The sequence below is a fragment of the Diprion similis genome, chromosome 14, assembly GCF_021155765.1.
Source record: "Diprion similis isolate iyDipSimi1 chromosome 14, iyDipSimi1.1, whole genome shotgun sequence".
Lineage (NCBI taxonomy): Eukaryota > Metazoa > Arthropoda > Insecta > Hymenoptera > Diprionidae > Diprion > Diprion similis.
In genome coordinates, this window is record NC_060118.1 from 9,885,927 (window position 1) to 9,904,399 (window position 18,473).

General features: G+C 40.8%; 1 protein-coding gene across 1 annotated transcript in view; it reads left to right on the forward strand.

The window, feature by feature from the left end:
- LOC124414778 overlaps window positions 1-16,605 on the forward strand; it is a 166,956-nt gene extending 150,351 nt beyond the window's left edge. Inside the window, exons 15-27 of the mRNA XM_046895842.1 lie at window positions 340-357; window positions 759-779; window positions 1,186-1,206; window positions 1,649-1,669; window positions 2,341-2,475; window positions 6,130-6,166; window positions 8,118-8,527; window positions 9,475-9,606; window positions 10,286-10,407; window positions 11,716-12,261; window positions 12,984-13,558; window positions 15,014-15,065; window positions 16,315-16,605. Of these exons, the coding sequence (XP_046751798.1) occupies window positions 340-357; window positions 759-779; window positions 1,186-1,206; window positions 1,649-1,669; window positions 2,341-2,475; window positions 6,130-6,166; window positions 8,118-8,527; window positions 9,475-9,606; window positions 10,286-10,407; window positions 11,716-12,261; window positions 12,984-13,558; window positions 15,014-15,065; window positions 16,315-16,503 (2,279 nt within the window). The 3' untranslated portion in view covers window positions 16,504-16,605. The remainder of the gene's footprint in view (window positions 1-339; window positions 358-758; window positions 780-1,185; window positions 1,207-1,648; window positions 1,670-2,340; window positions 2,476-6,129; window positions 6,167-8,117; window positions 8,528-9,474; window positions 9,607-10,285; window positions 10,408-11,715; window positions 12,262-12,983; window positions 13,559-15,013; window positions 15,066-16,314) is intronic.
- Window positions 16,606-18,473: the final 1,868 nt, after the last annotated feature.

Genomic DNA, 18,473 nt, shown 5'->3' on the forward strand with positions numbered 1-18,473 from the left:
GTGTTGGAAGCATGCGTGGTACTTTTTCTTTTTAGGAAACCAACAAAGTCTAGGAATTAGGATCGTTCTCTGTTCTCCTAAGTAGCTTTGGGAACTCACTTCAGTTCGCGTTGAAAAAAAAAATTGCTCGGGAGTCGATGAGTAATTTTGAAATGAAAGATGTGATCATAATTTTTGTTTAATTCATGATTTAATTTTTTAAATAATTTTATCGGAGGTTGAGGAATCATTTAGTCATCGATAATTCGATTTCTTTTCTTCCATACTAATGCTTCAAATCCTCAATCATGAATTGAACCGTCTCGAGACATTTCTTACAAGCCTTCCATGTTTCAGCAGCCCGCAATGGAAGCCACAGTAAGTTTAACGAAAAATGTGTAAAATTTTTTTGAAAACATTGTTTACGCATAACGATCACTTCAAAATTCTTTCATTCGGTTTTGATAAAAAAAAATGTCAATCTTTTGGTCAGTTACGATTCATAATTCAATTTTTTAAATAATTCTACTGTTACGCTCAAGCTTTACACTCACTCCTTACTTCTATCTAATTATTATTTACCTGCTTTATTGTTCTCTGCCAATTATGTTATATTTTTATTCCTTATTGCTTTCCGTATTATTTTCATTTGCCTAATGGTCCTCAATGGGCTACAGCATCAATAAACGACTTGTAATCTAATCTTCCCAAATACTTTTAATTCTCAATCATGACTTGAACTGTTTGGTGACATTTCTTACAATCCTTCCATGTTTTAGCAGCCCGCAATGGAAGCCACAGTAAGTTTGACGAGAAGTTAAAGTTTAGTGAGAGAATTGTTACGAATTTTGATCGAACAAAATTTCTATGATTCAGCTTTGGCATAGAAACAACAATGATAATTATTCGACCGGTGTAACAATTGACTTTATTTTTTAATTAATAATTATTATACTCGAGTTCAGGGATTCATTTGGTAGGATTCTTTCCCATCTCAGAAAAAAATTGTTATTCGTAACGTTTGACTCACATTGAATCGATCTCAGGCCTTAATCGTTACACCTAGTTTTTTAGTTTCAAAAATTTGATCGTTATGCCTGACATATTCTTGATCACCCGATTTTCTTCTTTTCGGAATGCTTTGAATTTTCAATCATTATAACTGAAACATTTCGAGGCGTTTTTTACAATCTCACCGTGTTTCAGCAGCCCGCGATGGAAGCCACAGTAAGTTTAAACAGAAGTGTAAAATTTTAATTTTTTGAAAACATTTCTGCACATATAAAAAAGAATAACTTATTTAAAAATGTAATTCGTGGTATTAATTTTCTAATAATTCCACTGAAGTTTTATGACTCATTTGTTGTACAATCTGGACTTAGAAGGATCTTAAAATAAGTGAAATTGATCAACTGAATTGATAAAATAAATCAGAGAAAGAGATGATCAGTAATTTTGAAACGATTACATCACCGAATTCTCAATTCTATTTTCTTTCTCAGAAGAGAATCGCTTCATGGAATTTAACTCACAGTGTATTGATGTCGGGTTTTATTGATTCTGCCTAATTTTTTCGAAAAGCCTATTTCTTTCCTTTCGAAATGCTTTAAATTCTCAATAAATAATTAAATAGTCTCGAGACATTTTTTACAATCCTTCCATGTTTCAGCAGCCCGCGATGGAAGCCATAGTAAGTTTAAAAGACGATAGAAAATATTTACGTATATTTCGATGACACGACAGAATTTATAACTCCGTGAAAAAAATATTTCAACAGCATGAATTTGTTTTTGAAATTTTTTTCATATTTTTCACCCGTGTCTCGTTTTAATAACTGATTGATCAGCGTCGTTAATTATCTGGCACTAAATTGGCTCGGTCATTTTCCGCGTCATTTTACACCGAGCAATTATTAGTCTCGTTATATCGAACAAAAATTACTTCACACACACACACACACACGCTCACACACACGCGTGTGTCGTAATACATAATATGTAGACAGAGAGAAATTGTAATATACAAAACACACCAACCGGTGTCACGAATGATTAATTGTTTATAATTTGGCTATCCATTTGCCTGCTACAATTATTGATACAAGTTAAACAAACAGCAGTTATGCAAAAGCAAGCAAGCATCCGGCGTAATTTCAGAGTTCGTAAATAAATGTAACATTTTGTGAACGAATATTGAACTGAAGAATTTAAATTCCGAGCTAATGGAATAAAAATAAAAGATGAATAAAACCTTGTAGAAAATCAATCCGATTACCATAAAAAAAATTTGTTTCCTTTCATTATTGGTAAAATTCTTCAAACCGGCCAAAAGCTTATCGATTTATTTAAAAAAATTTCGCAGGTGAAGTACCGTGGTGGCAAAAATTCAATGATCCAGTCAACATAATAATCGTCGCCATCGTTATCATTCTCGCGATCATAATCATCTGGATTGTAATCTACCTGATCTGTCGACGAAAGCGGAACCAAGCAAAGCGTGAGTACAAAATTCGAATTATTACGCATTTTTCAAATTCATTATACAAAAAAAAAAAAAAAAAAAAAAAAAATGAGCTTACAAGGTGCTCGAAGTCGCGTTATTCGCATGCCTTTGAAATCGTCATACCGAATTCCCTCTTCGCTGGGTATTGTGTTTAGAAAATTTTCCACAATGCACAAAATGATCAGTGACGTCGAACCAGCTAAAAAAAAACATCGAATTTCTCAACTTGTAAGTCTCTATCCAAAGAAAATAAGTCAAGCATAATTTAGACTGTTAAATAAATATAAACATACATAAAAAAAAAAAGGACAATTCTATTCTTCAAAACCCTTGGAACATTAAAAACGAAGAAGAAATTCGGTGAACGCAATGTAGTTTAGGAGGCAGGCGTCACATAAGCGTGAGAAACACGGTATTAATACGATAAAAGAAAGATCCTTTCTCGTGTTTTTAAATTTCACATCCGTTGCGAGCGGAAAACTTTTTTTTTCAAACGTGTCTTTTTCCCGTCTTTCGTGATTTCTTTCCACTCCTAGCGTGTCTAGATCTTTCTCAATATTCTCGGGGATGCTAATAACTCGAGTGAAAAAAATCCCCGAAGAAAAAGGCGGCGTGCCTTTTGCCCTCAGGTAGATAGATATAGCAGTGCTCAGTGTGACACAGAGCAATATCACCGGCTCCGACAAGGCAGTCAATTTGTCATCCTGTCAGATATTACTTACCGGGAATCGAAAAACACTCGGGATGCAGAACGCGAGAGGAAGAGAAATAGAGAGAGAGAGAGAGAGAGAGAGAGAAAGAGAAAGAAGGATGACGATAAGCCGGAGCACGAAGCGGAAGTGGAAAAGGGAAGGCTACAGTTTTCAAATTACTTTACTCGATATGCAGCAGCTTCGACTGTTTTTCACCGGCCGTTTTTTCAACGTTTGATTTATTTTTTTCTCTCGTTCTCTCCGGAATCCATTTTCAAAATTGAAAATTAAATCTCACCGAAAATCAGGAATGTCACATTTATTCTTCTTTCTTTTACCAATTGAGCAGGTACGGACCCTACATTCTATATCTAATGTTAGGAAACCGTGTGAAAAAATTTTCCAACAATATCCAACAGGACAAAATCAAAAACATCAGAGTTTAATCATTTTCAACCATAGAATGGAACGTGATTTTTTTTTTCAATCTATTCTGGCAACAAGGAATAAAAAAACATCATATCTTTAAGGGTCCTATAGGGTCTCGTTTTCTTCGTTTTGACCTAAAAAATCACTGGATTCAAAAAACTTTTTACCTGTGTTCCAAAAAAGTGATCAAAAATTAGTAAACGAAACACGAAACCGTAAGCCGTTATTTCGCGCGAGGTGTTATTTCACCCTTTGACACCGTTTTTGAGTTGATGTTCTGCTCATAAAACCCCACCCCAAATCATTTATATCCTTCCTCTCATCACTCAAATTCACAACTCAAAGATTCGTTTCAATCACGAATCAGTACCAGATACGTTGTTAAATTATTGTAGGTTCTATAAAAAATGACTAAGTTAGTAAAAATTTTCGATTCACTTTTTACGGTCCTCGGCGACCTTTCATTAAATATACCGCGAAGGGGGGCGGGGGGGGGGGGGGGGGGGTTCCATTCATCCCTAAATTCGTTGGTAGGTTCGATGAAGGATGAATCAGATCGTCGCAAAGGTAGTTGGTAGTAACTGCCTATAGATCTGTGAAAGCGATAGCGAAGCGCGTGATCTAGGGATCGCGGATAACCTGCAAGGCTCGATGATAAATCACGGGAAGGTCTGACGATAAATCGGCGAGGAGTCGGACGGTTTCGACTGTAGATATATTTCACCTAGCTCATTGTGATTCGAGTCGCAATGACGCTAATTGTAAGATTTGTATGCGACCAGCGAATGATCGCAAACTGTAGCATATGACTGGTGTTTAACGTCAGACTAATGCCTTGGGTATGCTAATCCGATCGGTGCCCCGGTATAAAGCAGTTGCTTCGGGGGTAATCAGGCGTGAATATACGAGGCAGATATAAAAGCTTTCCCCACCGTCGTCGTGGAATCCCCTTCATCCTCGAGTATATGTATTCGCATACCGAAATACATACTCGCGGACGCGGAGTGCAAAAGGAGAGGACGGAGAACGTAGGAAAAAGAAGAAGAAACCGTCCGCTTTTCGCCAAATCGTTTCTTTCTTTTCTTTCTTCGCCTTATTTTTTTATTTATTTATTGTTTTTTTTTTTTTTTTTTTTCTTCTTCTCTCCATCATTCCTATTCTTAGGCAGCAGAAGAAGATGTGTGGGTATTCCACTTTTAAAGCGGGGAGTGCGAGAATGAAAAAAGAGAAAGAATATATTCAGAAAAAAAAAAAAAAAAAGAAGAAGAGGAGGAGAAAAAAAAAAGTATGATAGGAAGAGACGAAAAGGAGGGAAAAGTTACCACATAATTTGCTGTGACAAAGTGTACAGCTCTACATGTTATTTCTGCTCATTTATTTCCTTCCCTTTAGCTTTCTATATTTTCTTCTTTCTTTTCTCTTTCTTTCTTGCTTTTTCTTTTTTTTTTTTTTCTCTCTTGCTTCCGCATATTTTTTAACCGTGAAATGAGAAATGTTGCAAAATTTATATCGTACGAAATATAACGGCGTATGAAATAGGACCAATTTGACTCTTTTATTCCCGTCTCTCTTCTTATGTTTCAAATATATTTATATACCGTGTTTCCACAGCGTGACAATTTTGCCGGGCTTAATCTGCATGCTGCCTGACTTTGTTATAATTATATATTATTATATATGTATATATATATATATATATATATATATATGCGTTTCGAAAATTGATCGTCATATTATTTTGCTAAAGTAATTTTGAACAAAAAGAGATATTGAATTCGGATGAGTGATGAGGTTCATTAGAAACAAGGATATATATTGTTGCGTTCGAATTGTTCATCCAAATTCCTAGACGCAGGTGTTCTGCAATTTTTTTTTTTTTTTTTTTTTGTTTTTTGTTTTTTACTTTCCTTTAACAAGAGTCTTGCACCTCAAGCTATCAAGTATATTGAATTTTTGGTTGTGTATCTAAAATATCACCTGTAATACTCGATCGAAAATAATGAAAAGGAAAACAACGACAACGAGAGAGAAAGAGAGAGACATGAATTAGAAGACAGAGAGAAAACGGATAGAAATGAAATCGTTGATACGTCAATATCGTTGATTTTCTTCTCATTTCTATGACATGTAGATATATACATAAATATATATATACTATATATAATCATACATATATTATATATACAATATATATATATACTCATGATATTGAGCATGTTTCAAAACCGTGCAATTTTTGCGTCAACATTAAAAGTACGGAGAGTCCGAATCTCGGTGGCAGTTTTTCATCGCTTTTGCTCTGTTCGAAACTTCTATATGGAAGTACGTCTGCAGAGTTTGAAAGACGTCGTGAAAGTTCTAAATTCACTTTTTGAGCTTTTGAAAAGCCGGGGCTTAGAGAGTGCGCTACGTGACTCCGCGACTTTTAACGTTGCAGCATAATGGTGCAGAATTAGCAAACATCACTAACACGAACTTATTTGTTTCTGTTTCGCTTTTTGATTTGGACTTACTAAACAAAATACAGACAATAACCGGGTGGTCGAGATGGAGGAACGCGATCAGTAAGTATACCTGTAATATAAAATCTTACCTAACAACAACTTGAATCACAATTCCATTTGTTTATATAATTTTTTCTCCTCGTATTTGATTATTAAAACCCATTCATAGACCTTCTTAGTTAGCCAAAACTGTACAAGTAGAATCCCTGGTGAAATTGTTCCGTAAAAAAAGTTACTTTCATATCTATCACCATTAAATCTCCTCTCATTCGCTTATGAGTAGCTTTTCCCAAAGCTACGTTTGTCAAACAGGGAATAACCAAAGCCAAAAATCAAACGTCACAGTCTCAAAGAGGCGATAGTAAAAAAATTTACCGATTCTTCTTTCAAAAGACACAATATCGACTCAAATTTGGTCGATGTTTCTTTCTTGTTCAGACAGACGGAATGTGTCCCAACATACAAGTTCTGCATTTCCTCGTTGTGCATGATCCGTGATGTTGAATTATTGAGGGGACTTCGAACCACCGAACGATGATCAAGGAATGCGAATTCCTAAGCCTAGCATAGCCGAGATCTACTCAATGTTGAATATCAATCGAAAGGTTGCTTGAAATGAAAACTTGAATCATGTCCTCTAAAGGCGACTTCATAATCCTTTGATTGAACAGTGCTTTGAAAATGGAAGCGAAGAAGCCTTCTTCGAATCCCTTTCTTCCTTACAAACATCGAAGCGGGCGGTTCTTAGGATCCTTGTGACTTTTAGACGTGATTCGTACTTCGTCAAAGCATGAATCTCCACATCGATTGTCCAGGATGTGTACCCTGAACTTGACCTGTTTAACTGTGCTTAACAAAAATTCTCAAACTTGCACGAAGCTGTATCAATTTCACGGCTGTGTATCTGAACGTCTATATATTTATACTGCAATAAAAGTCAAGCACGCATGAGTATACTCGTTACTACGAATCTATTAGTTCATCTAGACCATGTCAGTAAATCGTTCAGGGTCGTGAATTCTCCTAAATAAATCGTTCTTACCGCAGTACGAAAATGAGTTTGTCAAGTCACTCGAGGAATTATTTCTCAACAACATTAATTTTCTATTCCCTGAACGACTTACTCATCACCTTGGGGCTTTCACCTTTAGTTGGTTGTGGAAGGTAAGCGGTATTCCTAATTTTCATTCACTAAATTCATTCCCATTACGCTGTGTGCCCCTGTACTATACATAAACCCAGACAAAATCCTGATGACAAAATTCCTCCCCCCTTCGCCAAGCTCGTTACTTTCAAATGTCTAAGATTCCCGTCAGTGTACCGTCATAAGCATTATAGTCGTGAAAACGAGACAGAAATTTTGTTAATCTAAATTATTCTGAAATCAGAAAGCGAAAGTTAACGTAAAACGAAGAAAGAGAAACCAGACGAGAGAAGTGTGTAAAAAAAAAAAAAAAAAGAAAATACTAGCACAGCAGACTCCTTGTGGATTCGATGTTGGAAGCCGGATTAGAGCGGAGATGTTCTTGATCCGTGAACCATGAAATGAAACGACTTGGACCCATCCATGTCCCGCGTAGAGTGTCCCGTTCCAATTTTCTCTTTGTGTCCTAGGAGTAGATCTCCTTTTGTTCCTATCCCAAGTAAAAGCAAACACAGATAGACGTACACAGCCTGCCTACAAACAAACGGGAGAGGAAAATCGCGGGACCAACGAATTCGATTGAAGGCACTGGTCAATGATTGGCTATCTTCTAAGCCTACTGACCAGACAAGAGAGGAAGAAAAATCCTGACACGTCTGTGGTGGTAGTGGTGGTGGTGGTTCTGCTTTCTCGATGATTGGCCAAATCGAATGGGATTCCAGCCAGAGAACGACGTCTGCTCTGAAATATAAGGCGAATTATACACCAGAACTGAGACTCTCGACGTTGGTCCCGCGACTCCCGGTCCCCGATCCTGGATCCTAAGCCTTGGTGAATCCCATGTAACACCGTGACGTGCCCTGACAGCCCTGACAGAGGAGCGCCCAGCCAGGCAGCAGCGACAGCTTCACACCCAACGCCGGCACCTAGATGGCCTCTAAAGCCGGGGGTTCTCGTGCACATTAATCGTTCGCACAGCCTCCGTTCCGGGCTGAGCACTCGGCTGGACCTGCAGTCCCGGGTGGCTGGTTCTCGCCCTGTTTCTTCGAGCCTCGAGAGCGACTCCGAAGGGAGATCCGCCCTCCACGAGGCCGTTCACACCGTCGCGAGAATGCCGGTCCGGGCCTACAGGCGATCAAAAGACACGCGAAGAGCCCTCAGCATGTCGAATGTCCACGAAGACGGTATGCTTGCAAGGGCGAACAGGATTCGCGCCATGTTTGGTGCTCAGTTTAAAGACTCTGATACCCTTCCTGGAATCTCCAGAGACAAGACAGGTGAGATTAGTAATCGTTTTGGTCTTCGGATGACATTCAGGCGTCCTAATCAGGGCTGATGTAGGTCCTTGACTGTACCTACATTCACAGGGAACATGAGTTTGGGGTGCCCGCCATGGATTTACTTGCAACTCATGTGTGTTGTAGAACATTGAAAGCCAAGAGAGATGTACTTTGTTTTATCAGCAGATAAATGGTTTAATGAGGTGATAATGACTTCCAAAGATGGAGACCCAATGAACAGGTTTTTCAGTTTTTAATGGAAGGGCTTAATGTACTTGGAGGAAACTAACTGTAAAGTATCAGGAAATCATCCCGTTAGTTGCCCATTTTGAACCCTTTGAACCGTTTTTCTACCGAACAAAAAAAAAAAAAATACAGCTTCTTTAGTTTTCAACAAATTCGAAGGAGACTCGAAACTGGTGTTCCTCGGTCGTGACAAGTGTCCAGAGTTCACTTGGCGACGCTAGTTAATTCAAGGTCTGTGAATTCACCAAATCACGTAGTCAGTTGAAACCATGAGAATTGATTTGAATCTTTATGAAGTCTTTGAAGAATACAAAGTTGCTCAAGTAAATTAAAATTTGTTTTTAACCCACTGATTGGTTTGAGACTTTGCGAAAATATCACATTGACATTAAAAATTTGCGAGATCAGACACAAAGAAGTGCTTTTAGAGAATTTTCGTAGTTGAAATATCACAAAAACCAAGATCAATCATACATGCCGTAAAGAAAAAGAAGAATTCCACACCAGGACGGTGAGAATTCACGCCGCTGCGGGCATGAGCGACAAGCGGCGAAAAGGGATGGATAAGAATTTGTTGTAGCGTGTGTAAAGGAATAAGGTCCCGTAGATCGGAGAGGAGAGGGCAGAGCTAGCAGCGGAATGCGCATGGTGAGAGCTTTACGTGTCGTGACAGTCTTCGTGTTATGTGTTTCCTTTAGCCGTGACTTACAAGAGAATAGTACCACGTCAACGGGTCTCGTGCGTGGAGGTGGCGGTGACGTCGGTGTCGGGAACGACGTGCCCGAATTACGAGGCCAGCGTATCTCGCAAGCGTAAGAAGCCCGGAGCAGGTAAAGTACCCGCTTATCATCTTTATATATGCGCACTTTTTTTTTTACGACAATACCTTACACACATAAGGCCATCTCTAGGTCATAGACAAGACACTTGACGCTAGGCGCCTCAGCGCACGTCGTGGGACATCAAAGAGACGAAGACCGAAGCTCGACTTCGTTATCTTTGACTCCCTTTCGTGCACCTCAGGCGTTGCTTTGTCACTGTTATGTTAGGTTCACAGTTTATATGAATTTATAACACTATAATAACATTTATCGTATATATCATACATATATATACATATATGTCAGTTTGTTAGTCGTGCTGATCGATAACACCACGCTGTCATTGCGGCATGCAGCACCAAGGCTTACCGAAAGCTTAGAATGCTCGCTTTCGATCGATTCGCCGAACACCAACCGCATCACAAATAGCGCCGTCAAATTTTCATCCCATTTTTAATTTACTCGTCCACTTGGGTTTGTTCTTTTTCTTTTCTTTTTTTTTTTTTTTTGTTTCTCTCTTTATACGCCATAAGTGTCAAGAAATTTGAACCGATGGTGCAACGGAATGAAGGAATTTTCTTTTTGATTTTTGTTCTTTTCTTTTGTTTTGTTTATATCTTCTCTGTCACACCGATATCGCAAATGGTTTCCCAAATAACGATCTCTTGTCTTTCTTTCATAATTACAGATCCAACTCAAGCAGCGAATAATAACCACGTTGGCAGCGTCTCGGAGGGTCTGCCGGACCCGGAAACGAAGACCTTTTACGAGAACCTACCCTTCCACGGAATACAGACACCTCCGAACAAGGTTTGTCATCTTTAATGTCCACCGATCGTTCACAGTGAATGTGTCACTCAAGTTCATTTATATCGTGCCTCGTCTATTTGCTGTGCGGCAATTATCCGACGTACGTGTCATTCCTGCCGTTTCGGGAGCTTTAATTGTTACGCTTTAAACAGCCAGCCAGTCAGTCAGCCAAGTGTCAGTCGTGGAACCGCCGGCTTTTTACCGGGAGTTCATTAATTCGTTTTGCTTTCTTTCCTTTTTTTTTCTTCTTGGTGTCGAAGAGCCCAGTTACTCAGTGAACGGAAATGTCTAATCCCGCGGTACTTCGTAAAAGCGGGGAAAATTAGGTGAAATCCTTTTCTAAGCATATCATCAATGAAGAATTAGAAATGTAATGTTTATTGAATACGATCTTTGGAGGGTAATAATTTCGTATGGAAGGTTTGCTACGACGACGTATGGGAAATTACGCGGAAATAATTATGAGCCACTTAAGACGTTGCGAGGTGGAAAGGTACGGGGCTTGGTTGATAATAATTTCTTCGAATGATCTCCGCTTCGTCCGATTTGCCTTAGAACCGTCGCGTCGCTCAAGTCTTAATGACTCAATTTAACTCCGTCGGCAGTGATAATAGAATCCAGTGCTATTAACGCTAGATATATTACAATTATCTACCTCGCGACCCGAATCAATTTGAGAGACGTGATATGGAAGGAAACGCAGAGATGGAAACGCGCGCTCACCCAGTTCACCGCTTCAACCACCTTCAGACATTCGACAGTCTCCGATTCCGGGAGCCGGCAAGCGCGGAATAATCGTATTACAAGGACTGCGAGATTGGTGGAGCGAGGGTCGCCCATCATCCATATAAGACCGCGCACCAGAGACCGTTAATGTTAATATCCTACCCTTCCAACGGGCTCTTCCGCCGCCGTGAATTCCGCCGATTGCTTTTTACCGGAATGAAAATTTTGCGAGACCCAATACCAACCCCCCGAGATCAAAGAGTAAGAGTACAAGAATATTTTCCAAACCCAACCAAAAGCCGGAGCGCATCACGACTGACACACGCTGCTTCGCTTAACCCAGTTGATCAGAATCGGGTGAGTACGTGATATTCGTTCCCAGAATGCTTGTAATTGTCGTGTATAGCAAAAACCTTGACCACGGAGTTGGACGCGATGGTCTTGACATTAAGGTCTTCTTCGAGAATCGAGAGAACGTTGTATGGATCCTCGAAGACGACTTTGGTCAGTCAACACTTGTCGCAGCTGCACTACGCCTGATAACTTTAGCGCGCATGCTCTTTTGCGCCTGATGTGTTTTAGTTGATTTCTCCTAAGTTTGCCCGACCTTCGCCTTTGCATGGCACGTTGCACTCGGCCATGTCATCGCCGGCTTCCTCGAGGCCCGCAAGTCGGCCACCGAGTCGTTCGGCGAGTATTTGCGGCGGAAGTTCGGGATACGGATCGACCAGAAGTCATTTAGGTCCTCACTACAGTCCGCATAACATGCCCAGAAGCAATTCGCCCGAGCCAAAGTACAACTCGCTGAAACCACGTAGAAGAAAACACAAGCACGCGCAGTTCTACTCGCTCCGATTGTGCAGACGGCACCAAAACACCCATCATAACTACCAACTCTACGCTGTTCCAATTCGGAAGAACTGCCTGCACAAGTCTGGTCCCGTTGACGAAGTTACGGAGGCTCATATAACAGCCTTTGACGCTGGTTCGAACGAGGATTCGAAACCAGTCGTACCACCTGTTCCAGCACCAAGGACAAGACGTACCACAGATCCATCGCAACACACTTACCAAAACGTTCCTCCACCTGTTTTTCCACAAAACGTGGCAGCAGCCAAAAACGTCAAGGTTTGTCGTCGTCAGCCGTTAATTAACTCGCATGATTTCCTCGGCGTACTCGCCAAGGTCGCGACGTTCCTTAATCTATGAGAGTTAAAACTTGCCCTTGCGCAGTCGTTGGAGGATATTGAATGAGAAGTTGGTCTCATTGGACCTTAAGAACGTCGCGACTACCGGCGAGAGCTTAAGGACACTCATCGCATGAACAATACGCACTCGTAGACGCTCGCACTGTACCCTGATCACCCAGAATGCACCACCCAGAGCCCTCGAAAATCCCGAGACAAGGGAGACCGCCGACGTTCAGTTCCCAGCTACACGCCACAAGTCCTTCTCCAACTTCTAATTGGATATCGTATGTTTTCCCTGTCAAGCTGGACTCGGGCATCTATATAGCGACCGCCCTCGTGCATGTCGGCCATGCCGCAAGTAAGTTTTGGTTTAAGGGACACAGACACCACACTAATTGCAGTCGCCCAGTCTAGTCTCGCCTCTGAAACGGCGCCTCTTCGCGTCTCTAAAGCCAATCACTCTGTTGCTGCACACTGCCCTCTACATCTGTCTCCTTGACTCGCTCAACTCGCTCGAAGAAGCGTCTGCTCCCGTTATAACCAACACTGACACTAACACAATACGAATAACCCCGTGCCCTACTGCAACTCGTTTCTCCATTACTAACCCATTACTAACAATCTTAAGTCCGCTCGAAGAACTAACCATGCCTGTTCCAGACCGCCAACCTATACAACTACCAAGAACACTACCAGCAGCACGAGCAAGAGCTGCAGCAGTACGGCTACCCAGTGGCCAGCAGCAGCTCGAACCAACTAACCCTTCCACTAACGCGTAGCCTTCACCACTCATCGATAGTGAGTCCCAGCCCCATACAGACGACGACGACGACGAACTCGGTGCACCTGAACCACCGTCACTCCCTTCCGCGTGCCCTGATCCACGGAGACATGGAGATGGACCTGGTGCACGACCATCAACCACGGCAAGGGGGTCGCCGCCATGAGCGTCGGAAATACCGGAAACACGGCAACGAGCGTAAGCAGAAGCAGCAGCAGCAGCAGCAGCAAAGGCGACAGGACCCAAGGAGGGCCGAGTCGCCGTACACCTTCTCCCGGGAGACGGGTTTCAACCAGATATCACAGGAGCCCCGGAGCGGAAGTGGGAGCAGGGAGGGTACCTACAAGATATCCTACCCCCATTACTACGAGGACTCGATCACCGAGTGCCCCCTGGACTACCCATCCTACGAGGGAGTCCCCCGGGAGCACAGGGAGCGTGAAGTCGTTGATAGGTACTCAAATAGTAACAGTAGTCTTCGGTACGCTGATCATCATCACCCAAATCCATCCGCCCGCGGGCGTAGCAAGAACAATAAGGCCAATGGCAAGCCCGCCAAGAGCAAGAGGCATTCGACAGCCTCCAGGGATCCCCAGACTCGGTCACCGTCCGCGCCGCCCGCCACCCAGTACCCTGAACTTCAGTTCCGAGACGTCGGTCAGGAGATCGACGTCTGAAGGTAGGTACGGCATCGCGATCCGCCTGCGGCCATTCAGCCGCCTCTCCGCACTCCCGGTACCCTCCGTTCCCCGTCATCCACTGAACTCTGGTAACACCGGAACGCGCATTAGCCTGCAATCATCGAGCCGAGAGAGAGATTCCTGAAAGTGGTTATACGACTGCGAGTGAAGATAAAAAAATTGTCAAAATTCAGACTAATTCGAATGGCCAAATTTCCGTTTAGCAAGTCATTCCGAGATGTCAATTTCAGAAGGGTGGAAATTCCGAACGTTGAAAACTCACTGTACGAGAATGGGTTAACGTTCGGAGTTTTGACCATTCGGAGTACCGACCATTAGAAAGTTCCATACATCCAAACTTCACATTTAACATGATAAGGGCGAATCTGAGCTTCGACAATTCGGAATTCCGACCCACGTCTAGTACCTCGATCTCTACCCGTGCCTTGTCTGTTATACCCATCCACCCAGCTCCTCAGGGTATTTCGATCTCTGTCGTTACAACTCCTCATGTACCTACATGCCACCCTCTCTCTCTCTGCTCGCTTTGCAAATGGCATCAGTTTACAGAAGTGCGCGTTTCAGTCAGAGTATAGTTCAGTGGTGTGACCCACCCTGCAATTCTTCAGGCAGCCCTGCTGCCCTTCAGTCATCACTATCGTCCTACTAGCCAGAAGCCGCGTTCGGAGACCTCCAAGTGTGCCTAATGTTCAAGGTCAGTGGTTGTTCCTCGATTACTCGCGTTTCTGCCCCCCTCATCATCTCGAGTCACCTCTGTTTTCTATTTCCGAGACTCTTTTAGTCAGTCTTTGGCCGTGCGATTGTGTTTCGTTCTCTTCCATCCCCAAAAGCCCACCCCATCTTCCTTCTCCTCCTTCGGACGTCGTCCTTCGAACCCAGATCCCACGCAGGCTAGCGTACGCGCAAACACGACACCAAGAGGAGAGTTACGCTCAAAAGCCCCGATACGAAGCCGCTGCCATTGTCCCACACAATGCTCGGCTATCTGTTAGAATTTTACGCCATACGGGCTGGTCTCCACATAAGTGCGTCAAGTCCTAGACACACCGATCTCACATGCCTACGCGCACTTTGCGCGTCGTAGGTATATGCCTCCAAAAACCCGTTCGTGCATATAAGAGACACAATATAGACCATCATCCATCGCCCCGCAGCCACCATCTCGTACGCACAACAATGACCCATTGTGTTTCACTGTTTGTTCGTAGGAGGGCCCGAAGGCAAAGAGCGATACCTACATTTTCTAGAAGAAATTCTTCGGTAATTAGGTAAATCCTATAATTATCTACCTAAGTTTTTTATCAAATTATTTTTTTACTCTCTCTCTTCGTCTATCCTAGCCAACTATCATATTGCATTATTCACTTATTACACATTATATATATATTGTTACACTTTTTGGTGTAACGAATAAAACGAGGGTAAGAAGCTTAGTTAGGTGAGCAATTAAAAGGCGCTAAATGAGAAATATGCTTTGAGAAAAATGTATTTGGGGTAAAGAACGTGTTATCAGCTCAAAGTCTGAAACAGATCTGTTTTTACAATAATAGCGGTTGACGCAGCAACCTTATTCATTTGATGACATAAGAAGACTTAGTTTTCTTGCGTCACATGCCGACTACTAGATCATTAGAAAAGGGGGTAAAGCGGGTGATTTTACCCTTTGTAACAATATATATACGAAGAAATTAAAATTTTCTCGTTGTTTTGCATAAAGCTACGTTGTGTTCCCGAGGCTTTTGGGCTAACCGCACGTCATTTGGCATTTCGCACTTTTAAGTAATTCAGTCGTTCCTCATGAGCCTATACTGCAACTGCACCGTCACTGGTTGTAATTGCCTATATATAAGACGCTACGCCAGCAGCACTCATCCCACTGATCCATAAGCACTGATCCTGCAATACCTTAATAGTCCAGTTTCCCACTCAACAAGACAATCGCGTCGTGCATCTATATTCATCTATAAATACGCGCGTGCCTTAAACGTCCAACCATAAACTGGCAAAGTTCAGCCAAGTGTGAGCTTCGCTTTGCTTTCCTCCGCTATTTGTCCCGTTGAAATTACGCCACCGCTTAACGATCAGCAGAACAATTGGTACCGATACTCGTAATAACGATTCGCCATCTTTCCATACTACACTCCCTTGCAGTGATCAGGTAAAATGTGTCCAATCATGCTCGATCATCAATAATCTATATAGATCCTTGCCGAGCCTTAAGTCGTCCTTAAAATTTCTATTATCGACAAGAAATCAGCTTCAATTTCATTTACTATATGTTACGCTTTGTGTACGTCTGTGTGTGTGTGTGTCTTTTGCCGTTGTTGCAATACTTTCTTTTTTTTTCTACGATACACTATAAAAGTACAATGAAAGAAAAATTCTTCCCCGATTCATATTAATTGGCCCCTGTGTTCTGGGGGGGTGGGTACCAACACTCTAAACGACAAGCCAACTGACGTAGCTTATCTATGATTTTCTCTCTCTTTTTTTCCAAAAAAATATTCAGCCCTACAGACCGGAGTTCTCGGACTTGGACTACGCCGATGTAGACTATCGTTCCTACGGGCCTATAAACTACAAAGCTGCCAGCATCGCTTTACTCCAAAAGCAGAACCAGCATCCCCAACAGCTCCAGCAGCGTCCTTCGATGTACGGTCCTCTCCACAATCATCAGGACAACGAGGAGCTTCTGTAACGAGTTCGAGGTCTTCGTTATCCAGGATCAATGAAGGGGACCTAAACGAGGACTACGGAGTCCGGTATGAAGATGCCTATTGTACATACATATATATATATATATATATATATATATATATATATATATAAATATATACGTATATGTATATTTATTTATGTACTGTGACGAGTGTGTATCTCGATTCGCGCATTATGCAGGCACGCATCATATTATATATATGTATATGGGATCAACTAACGTACCTATCTATCTATAATCGTAAAAAAAAAAAAAAAATACCCAATACCGTGGCACGCGCGAAGAGTTCAGTTGCAAGTAGAAAAACTTACGAGGAAAAATAAACAAAAATGGTTACACAGAGATCGGGTCACCAGAGTTTTTCGTACATTTCTATCCCTCCTATTCATACTCGGTTATTGATTTGAAAAAAAAAAGTTCTTTTACGTTTTTTTTTTCAAATTCATTAAAGCTACATCCATGCACACCATACTCTGCAACTTTTGCTCGGTGAACTGGTAGAATACCATTGAATAAACACTGTCTATAAATGCTTATAATATATTAAAATAGAAATGGTAATAATAACGTCAACACGCGTGTGTATATATATATATATATATATATATATACACACAAATGCGTATTGGAACAGCCTATTCATACCCTATACATGTATACATAATAAACGCGTGTATATAAACATATTGTGTACACAAAAACACATAAATAAAATAATAATAATATTAAACAATAGTAATAATGATATAATGAATGATTAAATTTAGAAATTATATATTGTACAGAATTCGTGATATTTTAACGATTTAATTATTAATAACGCGCCTGACGTACTTTCGCAATGTACGTGAGGGTTGTTGATACGAATATCAAAAGCATTAAATAAACGATCCCCTTGCTGCCTCCCCCCCCCCCCCCGACATCATACTTGTCATTGAAATTAAGTCAAGAGTGAAATGAGAAATCCTTTAATGACGGATATCGAAATTAAAAGGTAAAAAAAAAAAAAAGTCTATGTATCATTGTTATATTAATATATTAATTATTCTAATTATAATATATCGATTCATCGTCACGTAAAATTATAAAATATCGCATGAAAATCACACGATCAGCGATATCTATATATATATACATATATATATATATATTATATGTAATATAAAATTTGTTACATTACATATTGATAGGTATATTATATTTGAAAAAAGAAAACGAGGAAATGGTGAAAAAACAAAGAGAAGAAGATAAGTAAAGTAAAATATGAAATTGACACGTGGCGCCGCCCCTCCTTGCAAATTCGAATAACAAGCGTTACTGAAGTCTCGACATTTCTTTACGGATATGATATCATATGATATTACATGAGAGTTGAAAAAAGGAAAAGGAAAATGTAATTTATCAAAATTACATCTATAGTATAAGAACGGAAACCGTGTTTTTATTTCTTGTTATTAATTGTTATTAGGTATTAGATTCAAAATTGATTTTCCAAAGGGGAAGAATGAAAATTGAAAATCTTTTCATCGCGAATAACGTGGAAGAAGAATAAGAAGAATAAGAAACAGAGAAAGAGAGAGAGGAAAAAGAAAAGTAAACAAACAAGGAAAGAAAATAAAATTTATAATACGATTCGATATTTTTGGCATATTTATTTATCTCTCGTTGTTATTGCTCTTGTTGTTGTTGTTGTGATCTTCCGTCCATGAAACGAAGGTATATACGAGTAATAAAACGTTCCGGATTAGCTGTATATAGGTATATAATTCGATCGAATGAATTAGATTTCATTTCACCTGCTCCAACGAGAAATGTCGAGTCTTGCGGTGCCGCTTGATTCGAATGAATAATTATATTTTCTCTGATAACAAAAAACGACGAATTTCTTATTGTCAGTATTGTCAGAGCTCTCATGACGCTTTGTTGATTGTTATACTTACTATATACTC